At 43.0% G+C, this 11,471-nt stretch overlaps 1 protein-coding gene across 1 annotated transcript in view; it reads left to right on the top strand.

Annotated features, from left to right (window-relative positions):
* Nucleotides 1-149: 149 nt before the first annotated feature.
* Nucleotides 150-11,471, top strand: part of LOC101354353 (zinc finger protein 83-like) — a 55,361-nt gene continuing 44,039 nt past the window's right edge. The window contains exon 1 of the mRNA XM_023736224.1: nt 150-338. Coding sequence (XP_023591992.1) covers nt 150-338 — 189 coding nt within the window. The remainder of the gene's footprint in view (nt 339-11,471) is intronic.

The raw sequence follows: 11,471 nt of genomic DNA, 5'->3' as shown, positions 1-11,471 counted from the left end.
TGCCTCGCTCACCCCCGGCCCGTCTCTACTCCCCACCCCTTGCTCGTTGAACCCGTCCAAGCCCCGCCTCCACGCTTTGCCCGTTCTTCCCGCCGCGCGCCTGCGCAGTTTACTGCAGACGCTGAAGCGTACTCCGAGGAGCCGAAGTCATGGTGAAGAGAGTGAGTGTCCATCTTTATGTTCTAAACGTGCGTTTTTCGTTCTCCCTCCTCCATACCCGGCCCAGGTTGGCTGCGGGCGTTAAAGTCCTCGCACTCGCCTTTCCCACCCTCGGAAATCCTGGCGCGCCCGTGAGACGTTCCTATTCCGGTTCTCTCCGCCGCCGGCCGCGGATTCGCGTCAGTTTCGGTGTAAAATCGCTTTGAGGCGTGTCCCTGCCCCGGCCTTTCAGCCCTCGGGTCGTGTAGACGCCACCTGCCGTGTCGTTTTTCTGCTTAAAACCCTTCCCAGACCACCGCCCGTCCTACTCCGGGTCAAGTCCTCACTGGGAGTCTCTGGCGACATTCCAGCCCCACCCGGCCCGTCCGTCCTCCTCTCTCCCTGTTCCTGGGACTCTGAAACCCCCACCTCTCTCCTGAGACGCTGACCTCGCGTGTTCTTATATGTAAAGAAGAGCAGTGACTTGTCTCAGTCAATTCTGCATCACTCTCTTCCTTTACAGGAGTGAGGTGGAGTGAGGAGTGAAATGAGGAAATTACTGACTCTCTCACCCCTTGGTACCTTTGAAAAGGAACATTTAAAGTTTTTGTTTTTAACGGATTTACTTTTGCCTTCATTCATTTTCCTATGTCAGGTTTATTAAAAGAATGTTAGTTAATTGAATTTCAGCTTTTCTCTAAATAATCATGTCAGTAGAAACTGAATCAATAATGAAATTAATCTGTTTATGTGAGGTTTATTCGGGCAGAAGATTGGCGAATGGGTAGCACCAAACCTAAAGTGGAAAGGTGCTTTGCCGAGTATAAGCAGTAACTGGCTTTCTATTGACTAACTCGGAAGCAAAAAAGCTTATTTCTGATTGGATTATACAGTTTACTGTCAGGATCTTATTGGTCAAGGAAAGTGACTTGATTTACAGGAAAGCTAGGCTTAAGAGGGTTTATTAGGCGTAAGTTTTTTTGGGGGAAAAAAAAGTCTTAGGGCAGTTGCCTACTCCACTGCTGATGCCATTTTGTCAACCACAGGAATACATTTTGATTTCATTTAACAATTGTCACTATCTGAAATGATCTTTATGGCATCCCATCATGAGTGCATGCTATTCTTTTCTAAATACATTCTAAATTTTTTTAAACATTGGCTCCAGACTTCAATAAATTTGTTTTTAAATTTCCAAATTGTTTTCCCTTTTAAATTGATTGTGTCAGGTGTAAATTATGAGACCTGCATGCTTTTTACTCTTTGTCACATACTGGAAACATTCTTTGGTACCTAGTAAATAATGTTAGACTATTTCAATATCCACTTTGCAGGGATGTCAGTGATCTTTACATTATCAGACAAAACCTAGGTTAAGCAGGTAATCAACCAGTTAATTCAGCTTTCTTCCCTCATGTGATCTGTTAAAATAGTGAACTGCGAGCTACAGGTAGATGTTTCCCTCAAGTCCCTCTTGTCCTCTCCGTGCAAATGTTGAAGGCTGGGATGGATTGACTTGGAACCTTGTTCTAACAGAGCTCATCTATTTGTGATGAAGAAATGTTTTAATCGTGGTAAAAATATACGTTAAACAATTTGCCAGTACAATTTATACATGTATAATTCATGACATGATTACAATCTTCATGTTGTAAACCATTATCACTATCCTTTTCTGATTTATTTTACCACCATTAACATAAACTCTTGTCAGAACAAGGCCGGGGCCGACTGCAGAACAGGCCGTCAATTGCTCATATGCAAATTCAAGTTAAGGCTGAATAAAATTTAAACAAGTCCACAAGAGCCAAAATATGACCTTGAGTATATCCCACCTAATATTGGAGACCATCTCAAGAGTAGATTTGATGCATCAAACACTAATGACTGAAGACCAGATGAACTGTGGGATGACATTATACATGAAGAAAGCAAAAGGTCACTAACAAGACCAGGAAAGAAAGAAAAGATAAAAATGGATGTCAGAAGAGACTCTGAAACTTGCTCTTGAATATCGAATAGCTAAAGCAAATGGAAGAAATGATGAAGTAAAAGAGCTAAACAGAAGATTTCAAAGGGTGGCTCCAGAAGAAAAAGTAAAGTATTATAATGAAATATGCAAAGACCTGGAGTTAGAAAACCAAAAGGGAAGAACACACTCAGCATTCCTCAAGCTGAAAGAACTGAAGAAAAATTTCACATCTTGAGTTGCAATTTTGAAGGGTTCTGTGGGCAAAATATTGAACGATGCAGGAAGCATCAAAAGCAGATGGGAGGGATACACAGAGTCACTGTACCAAAAAGAATTGGTTGAAGTTCAGCCATTTCAGGAGGTAGCATGTGAATCAGGTATTGAAGGAAGAAGTCCAAGCTGCACTGAAGGCATTGGTGAAAAATAAGTCTCCAGGAGTTGACAGTACCAATTGAGATGTTTCGATAAACGCATGCAGCACTGGAGGTGCTCACTCTTCTATGCCAAGAAATCCGGAAGATCTGGAAGACAGTTACCTGGCCAACGGACTAGAAGATATCATATTTGTCCCCATTCCAAAGAAAGGTGATCTAACAGATTACAGAAATTATTAAACAGTGTCATCAGTATCCCTTGCAAGTAAAATTTTGCTGAAGATAATTAAAAAAACAGTTGCAGCAGTACATCGACAGGGAACTGCCAGAAATTCAAGGCAGAATCAAGAGAGGACGTGGAATGAGGGATATCATTGCTATTGTCAGATGGAGCTTAGCTGAAAGCAAAAAATACCGTAAAGATGTTTACCTTTTTTATTGACTATGCAAAGGCTTTCGACTGTGTGGATCATAACGAATTATGAATAACATTGTGAAGAATGGGAATTCCAGAGCACTTAATTGTGCTCATGCAGAACCTGTACTTAGACCAAGACACAGTTATTCGAACAGAACAAGAGAATACTGCTGGTGTAAAATCCAGAAAGGTGTGTATCAGGGTTGCATCCTTTCACCGTACTTATTCAATCTGTATGCTGAGCAAATAATCTGAGAAGCTGGACTATATAAAGAAGAATGGGGCATCAGGATTGGAGGAAGACTCATTAACAACCTGCAGTATGGAGATGACACAGTCTTGCTTGCTGAAAGCAAAGAGAACTTGAAGCACTTACTGATGAAGATCAAAGACTACAGCCCTCCGTGTGGATTACACCTCAACATAAACCAAAAAAAAAAAAAAAACCCATTGCTACTGAGCCAATTCCGACTCATAGCGACCCTATAGGACAGAGTAGAACTGCCCCATAGGGTTTCCAAGGAGCAGTTGGTGGATTCGAACTGCCGACCTTTGGTTAGCAGCTGAGCTCTTAACTACTGTGTCACCAGGGCTCAGTAAGCAACATCATGGTAAACGGAGAAAAGACTGAAGTTGTCAAGGATTTCGTTTTACTTGGATTCACGGTCAATGCCTATGGAAGCAGCTGTCATGAAATCAAACGAAGTATTGCATTGGGCAAATCCGCTGCAAAAGACCTCTTTTAAAATGTTGACAAGCAAAATGTCACTTTGAGGACTAAGGTGGGCCTCACCAAGGCATGATATTTTCCGTTGCCTCATATGCATGTGAAAGCTGAACAGTAAATAAGGAAGACCTAAGAAGAATCGATGCCTTTGAATTATGGTGTTGGCGAAGAGCATTGAATATACCCTGGACTGCCAGAAGAATGAACAAGTCTGTCTTGGAAGAAGTACAGCCAGAGTGTTCCTTGGAAGGGAGGATGGTGAGACTTCATCTCACGTAATTTGGACATGTTACCAGGAGGGACCAGTCCCTGGAGAAAGACATCATGCTTCATAAGGTAGAGGGTCAGCAAAAGAAAGAGGAAGACCTTCGATGAGATGGATTAACACAGTGGCTGCAACAATAGGTTCAAACATAGCCAAAAATTGTGAGGATGGTGCAGGACTGGGCAGTGTTTTATTCTGTTCTGCATAGGATCACTGTGAGTCAGAACCAAGACTGTGACACCTAACAACAACAACATCAACTCAATGCCCTCTAAACAGTAAGTTCATTTGTCCTCCTCTCTCCCACCCCTGGTAACCACTAATAATATGCTTTGATTTCTATATATTTGCCTATTTCATATACGTGAATCATATAGTATTTGGCCCATTTGGACTGCCTTATTTCACTCAACATGGTGTTTTCAGGGTTCATCCATGTCGAGGCATGCATCAGGACTTCATTTCTGTATGTTGCTGTGTAATACTCCATTGTATGTATATACCACATTTTGCTTATCGACTTATCTGTTAATGGGAATGTAGTTTCCACCTTTTGACTGTTGTGAAAAGTGCTGCTGTGAACATTGGTGTACAAGTTTTTGTTTGTATTCCTACTTTCATTGGGATTGCTGGGTCATACAAATTTGAGGATTGATTTTTTATTTCTGTAAAGAAGGCTTTTGGAATTTTGGTGGGAATTGCATCTAATGTGTAGATTTCTTTGGATAAAATCGACATCTTAAGTATATTAAGTCTTCCAATCCATAAACATGGACTGGCTTTCCATGTATTTAGGACTTGTAATGCAGTGTCATGTCTCGTCTAGATTCTTTAGTGATAAGAATCAGTATCAGCTAGGGCTTCAAACGGATTCAGACTGGTTCAGTCATGGCTGATGAAGCAAAACAACAGACCCAAAGTTTTACAATTTCGCGGATTCGGCATGGTACTCAGAACGGGAAATATTGCAGGTCGAAGCCCTGGAATGGGAGACTCAGAAGAGGTGTAGTGAGCCCTTTCATGAGCCTGATGCGTGAGATGGGATTATTATCAGGATTGTAGGAGAACGACACACATTCAAAGCAATGTGGCTGGCCTCCACCTTTGAGTGGGATGCTGCCATCTTTGAGCAGAGCAGTGCTGCTTCAGACTGCTCAAAATCTGAGGGCAAGAGATTTGGTTGCTGTGCAGTGTGTACATTGCCCTTATTCTCTAAGAGAGAGACTAAGTTTCTAGGAGGGTTTCGAACAGTAATTTTTCCCATTCCAGCCATCTTTCCAGTTCACTGTAAGTTTAATACTTTGAGTGGGTTCTGGTGATGCTTCGTTGACTGTGAATGAACCCGGCAGAACCAGTTCAAAGACCTGGGATCAGCACAAAGCTGGCTCCTATGAGATGGAGGTCAGAGGTACCTCGACTCTTCACCATTTCTGACATCAGCTGTTTCCCCTGTGGCACTCTACGTCTCACTAGGTCCGGTAATTCCTTGGAATGGCCACATGAAACTCAGAGACCATACTCAAAGTTATGTGGTTTATTAGAGATGTAACAGGTTACAACTTGGGATAAGGATCAACTTGTAAGTAACCAGAACAACTCAGGACGAGGATCAGGAAGCACATAAGTGAGGTTTGGAAGGCTCCCTTGAGGTGGAGAGCACATCACTCCCTTCTTCAGCGTAGGACAGTTTCCACCCAGGACAGCTGTCTCAGCTGCAAAAGCAGGCTCTTCCTGGCCATACAAGCATGGAGGGCGTTCCTGGCCAGCCACTCCCTACTCTTGGCCATGCTCACCTGTTTGCCTTCAGCTTTCCTGCCACAGGCCTCTCCGCTGCTAACTGAGCCAACTCATGGCCAGTGCAGCAGCCCACTCAGCTCTCTTAGCTACTTTCCTAGCAGCAGCTTTCTGTCTTCACTGCTGAATCTTTGCCAGCCATGCCCCCTTCCAGGCCACTTGCCACTGGCTCCCAGCTGCCAGGCCCTGTTCTGGCCCTCTTGCCATCTTCACTGTTAACAGCTCTTGATTTGTGTTACATCTCTTTTAGGAGGCTCCTCTTGCAGGAACCCTGGATCCAAATTGCTCTGCTTCGGGCTGTTGGTTTCAAGGTTCCGTCTTTGCCTCTTCTCTGTCTGTCTAAAAAATATCTGTGGGGGTTGGCTGCTTATATAAGCAAATTCCTTGTCACTTTCAAGGTGTGGCCTTCCTGGCGGGAACAGCAACCAGCCAATCCCCTCAGTCCTATTGGGTGGATTTTCAAGCCACTGTTTGAATAGCAAATCCTGCAGGGTATGTGAATAGACCAGTTGCAGAGCAAACTGCAACCCAACCAGTCATTTTTGTTTTTTTTAATTTTTTTGAAATTGTACTTCAGGTGAAGGCTTACAGAACAGTTTCTCATGAAACAGTAGTACACACATTGTTTTATGATATTGGTTAACAACCCCACAACATGTCAACCCTCTAACTTCTCAACCTTTTTTTTCTGGTGAAAATACACATAGCCAAAGATACACCATTTCAAAAATTTCTACATGCACAGTTCAGTGACATTGACTACGTTCCTCCAGTTGTGCTGCTATTCTCACTTAAGATGAAGACTTACAGAACAAAATAGTTTCTCATTTAACTTTTAGTACACATGTTGCCCTGTGACAATGGTTAACAATCTCACAACACATCAACAATATCCTTACTCAACCTTGGGTTCCCTATCACCAGCTTCCTTGTCCCCTTCTGCCTTCTGGCCCTTGTCACTGGACTATTGTACCTCATTAGTCCCATTTGGTTTTACGGGGCTGTCCACTCCCAGGCTGAACAGTGAACCTCAGAGATAACTTCACCACTGAGCTAAAAGGGTGTCTGGGGGCCATACTCTCAGGGTTTCTCCAGTCTCCTTTAGGCCAGTAAATCTGGTCTTTTTTTAGTGAGTTAGAATTATGTTCTACATCCTTCTCCAGCTCTGTCCAGAACCCTCTGTTGTGATCCTGGTCAGAGCAGTCAGTGGTGGTGGCCGAGCACCATCTAGCAGTACTAGACTCAGTCTGGTAGAGGCCTTGGTAGCTGTGGACCATTAGTCCTTCGGACTAATCTTTTCCTTGTATCTGTTCTCTTCATTCTCCCTTGCTCCCAAAGGGATGAGACCAGTGGAGTATCTTAGATGGCCGCTCACAGGCTTTTAAGACCCCAGACACTACTCACCAAGGTAGAATGTAGAACATTGTCTTTATAAACTGTGTTATGCCAGTTGAGCTAGATGTTGCCCGAGACCATGGTCCCCACAGCCCTCCGCCCAGCAATTCAGTCCCTCAGGGAGTTTGGATGCGTCTATGGGGCTTCCATGAACCCAGTCATTTTTGACAGAATTACAAACCCAAGGCCAGAAAGGCCATATATAAGGGAAACCCATTGCACTGCAGACCTCCTTTCATTTATTTTAATAACGTTTCACAGTTTTCTGTGTATAGTCTTTCACCTTTGTTAAATTTACTTCTAGGTGCTTTATTCTTTTAGATGCTATTGTAAATGGAATTATTTCCTCAATTTCTTTTTCAGCTTGCTTATTGCTGATGTATAGAAATCTGATTTTTGTGTGTCGACCTGTTCCCTGCTGAATACATTTATGAGCTCTAATAGCTTTCTTGTGGAATGATTGGGATATTCTATAGATAAGATGATGTCATCTGTGAAAAGGGATAGTTTTACTTCCTTCTTCCCGATTTGGATCTCTCTGTTTTTTTCTAGCCTAATTGCTCTGTCTAGGACTTTTCAGTACAATGGTGAATAGCAGTGGTGAGAGTGGGCATCCTTGTCTTGTTCCTGATCTTAATGGGAGTGCTCTCAGTCTTTCTTCATTAAGTATGATGTTAGCTGTGGGTTTTTCATGAATGACTGTTATCACATTGAAGAAATTTGCTCACAGCTTATTACCTAAGTTGAACCCTCAGTCAACAGGATGTTGCACAGCTGATCACTCCCTCTTTCTGGACACACTTTTTTTCTTGTCTTTTAGGACATCACAGTATTCTTTAAATATCTTTCTCTTGCTGTGTATTTGTTTCATCTTTCACTTTCCTTCCTGATCACTTCTCAGTTTATGCCCCAGGGCGCAGTCCTTGAACCTTTTCTCTGTCTACACCCACAGCCTTTCCCTGTCATCTCATCTCACGTCACGTCTTTAAACACCTCGACATCTCCCAGTTCCACCTCTCCAGCCCAGACTTTTCCCCTGAACTCCAGACTCATGTGACCAGGTGGCTCTTGGAAATCTCTGCTGAGGCCTCTAGCAGGCATCTCCACCTTAAAGTGTGCAAAAAGTGACCTTATGACATCCTGTATTCCCCTTAAACTCCTCCAGGTCTCAGTTCAGGGCTGCTCTGACATTCCTCAGGATCAGGTGAACATCTTGGCATGTTTTAAAAATATACAGCACTTGGGGCTTGGTATCAGGGCCAGGTTTGTGACCTGAATGGGAGGATCAGTCCAGGTCAGATCCACCTAATGCAGTGAAGTGTGTGGTCAACACCAGGGAGAGAGAGCAATAAACTCACCTGTTGGTCTCCATGTAGAGGTTTCTTGTCCCTGAATCCCTTGTGGTACAGAAGGAAGCAGGGACCATCTTCCCCCATTGTGAGGTTCTCCTTACATGTGTGGTTTTGACAGGGGAAAGGGACGTGTTGATGCTAAGCAATTTAACAGCCTGTTTTTCACACTCAGGATTGACTTCTCAAGACTCATCTTGCCAGAGAAAGAAGTTGAGAGGACTAAGAGATTAAGAGGAGTCCAGAATGGCTCTTTCTCAGGTAGCTGTCATATTCTTGGTGTATGGTTCTGTCCTCTCCTTACTGAAATGCTGTCCAGAGAATTTGCTCATCTCCTCTGGTGTGTCCTGCCTGACACATTTGCTCACACTCACCAACGGCTTCCCTCCATCGCCTTTCACCTTCATGCATATTCCATCTCATGGTGTGACCCAATGACATGGGACTTGTGAAGAGGCTCCATTTGGGGAGCGTCATGGGAAGTGCTTCATACCAGGCCTGGGTTGGAGACAGGGATTGGGCCCTGTGAGGGCAGTGAGGGTGGGCAGCAGGAGGTCTTTAGGGGCTGCATCTGCATGCCCTCAGCTCTCTGTGGACGAGCATTAAGGCATCTGCACATTTACGTGCTGTATTAATCTGCAAGAACAGGTGAAAATTCTGGAAAAGAAGACTTACAATGGGAAACCTACTCTGCCTGATTTTTAATACATTTGAAGCTAAACAAGTGAATCTGTGTTATTGGTTCTGAAGTATTAATGATTAGAGATGGAGTGGAAAATTTGGTAACAGACATCAGTAATAGAGAATGCTTTATTGCATAATTAGTTTTAAAATATGAATGTCTGTGTCTTAGGCTGCATTCTCTAGAGAAGCAAAACCAGTAAAATGTGTGAATATATATATAGAGAGAGATTTATATCAAGGAAATGGCTCATGTGATTGTAGAGGCTGGAATGTCCCAAGTCTGTGGGTCAGAATAGAGACTTCTCCTGATTGAGGTAGCTGCAGGGACTGGCAAACCCAAGATCGCAGGTCAGATAGCAGGGCTCTTGCTCACAGGCTGCAAAGATCGACGGGTCCCAAGATTGGCAGGCAAGACAGCGGGTAAGCTGCTAGCTCAAATCCTAAGAACCAGAGGTCAGATGAACAGGAGCCAGCTGCAGGATCCAGTGCGAGCAAAAGCCCACAAGCCTTGCCAGAGAGTCCACTTTTATTTGAGGCAGGCCACACGCCCAAGGAGACTCACTTTCAACTGATTGGCTACTCACAGCAGATCCCATCATGGAGATGATCACATATCCTATCAAATCTCTTCATGGAAGGGATCACATCATCATATGACTGCCAAACTACATCATAACTGCCAGACCACTGAGAATCATGGCCTAACCAAGTTGATACATCCTTAACGATCATAGTCTGCTAGTAGGAGGTTCTTTAAATCATTCACAGCACATATGCATGGAGAATCAAATCCCAGTTCTCACATCTCTGATACCAGATGTGTTATTAATAGGATATCAGCCATAAGTTCTGGGGGTCCTAGCTGTCCTCACTTCTGACCTGCTGGCTCCTAATACTACCTGGGGTTTTGTAATTTGCTGGGACGACTCACAGATCTCGTGGAACGTACTATCCTTAGGATTACAATTTTGTTATAGAGAAAGGATGTAAACGAAGAGACACATAGGGCAAGGTTGGGGAGAATTCCCAATATGGTGTTTCCATATCAGAAGGACATGCTGCCCTCGCATGTGCATTGATGTTTTTCACCAACCAAGGAGCCCATAGAGCATCAGTGTCCAGAACACTGATTGAGGGTCTCATTATGTAATTCAAGTTCCAGACCCTGTCCTCTGAGTTGGGTTGATATCATGAGGCTTTATGTTATGGTGTTTATATCACAAGGTTGACATCATGAAGTGAGTCTTTCTGTCCTGTCCTGCCCCCACTAAAGAGTCACCTGATTAGCATAACCTGCTAGGCTAGATGCTCAAAGATACTCAAGGCTGGGGAAAATACAAGAATTTAGAGATTATCTCTCAAGAATAAAGGACAAAGACTAAATTTTTTGGGTAAAGTTAAAGGAAAACCCAGAACAGCCATCACTTGGAGACAGTGGTGTTTGTTCAGGAACTCTCCTTCAGTAGGAGAGTTTCTGATAAAAATGGTTTTCATTCAGGCAAGAGGTAGGAACAGAACTTTGTCTTCAGTAGGAATAGAAGCAAATACTGATTCGACCTTTGTTATTAAATATTTTATTTCTTTTATTTTTAACATACATAATGGAAATATATATTTTGTGGTAAAACTAGAAACAATAATGCCCATAGGGAATACGTGGAAACCTTCTCTACCCTGTGACATCCTCTGCCATCACTCACAGCCTCCATCAGGAACCAATCTTGTCATTTCTGAGACAAGAGTCAGTGCAGGTCTTGGTAAAAGGCATCATTATGTGATGTGATTTAAACAAAATTTCTCCAGTGAATGTGTTGTTGTGATATTCTTTAACTTTAAAAAATTTACATACCATACGTCTTGGAATTTTTTCATGTTAGTAAACATCGAGATAACTTGCTCTTTTAAATCCTTGTTAGAGCGTTCTCATAATGAACATATATGGGTCATTTACAATTTTTGCTATTATAAAGAATGTCGTAGTTGTTACTTCTGAGTACCTTGACTTCTTTCCAGATGGCTGCAGGTTCCTCCAGGTTGGGGATCTTGAAGAGTGATTGCTGCATCTTGGATACTGCATTTGTGTTTTGAAAGATTCTGGAAAAATGCTGCAGAACATAACATCTAGCACTTATACATAGACAACCCTGTGGGAATTCTTTTTACTTGCTTATTTTCTTTTATTGTCCATCAGAATGAAATCCCTGGTGATGCAATGGATTTCATATCCTTTGATGGAAAAGTATAATTGGAAAAATGGCACGGGGGCAGCATCTGACCTCCTCTAATCTCACGCTAGGAAAGAAGAATCAAGATCAACAGCCGAAGGCTGATTCCTATGAGGCAGAGGTCAGACAT

The sequence above is a fragment of the Trichechus manatus genome, unplaced genomic scaffold, assembly GCF_000243295.1.
Source record: "Trichechus manatus latirostris isolate Lorelei unplaced genomic scaffold, TriManLat1.0 scaffold00087, whole genome shotgun sequence".
NCBI classification, from domain to species: Eukaryota; Metazoa; Chordata; class Mammalia; order Sirenia; family Trichechidae; genus Trichechus; species Trichechus manatus.
The sequence above is the reverse complement of the archived record's forward strand: the minus strand, read 5'-3'. Positions and strand labels throughout refer to the sequence as shown.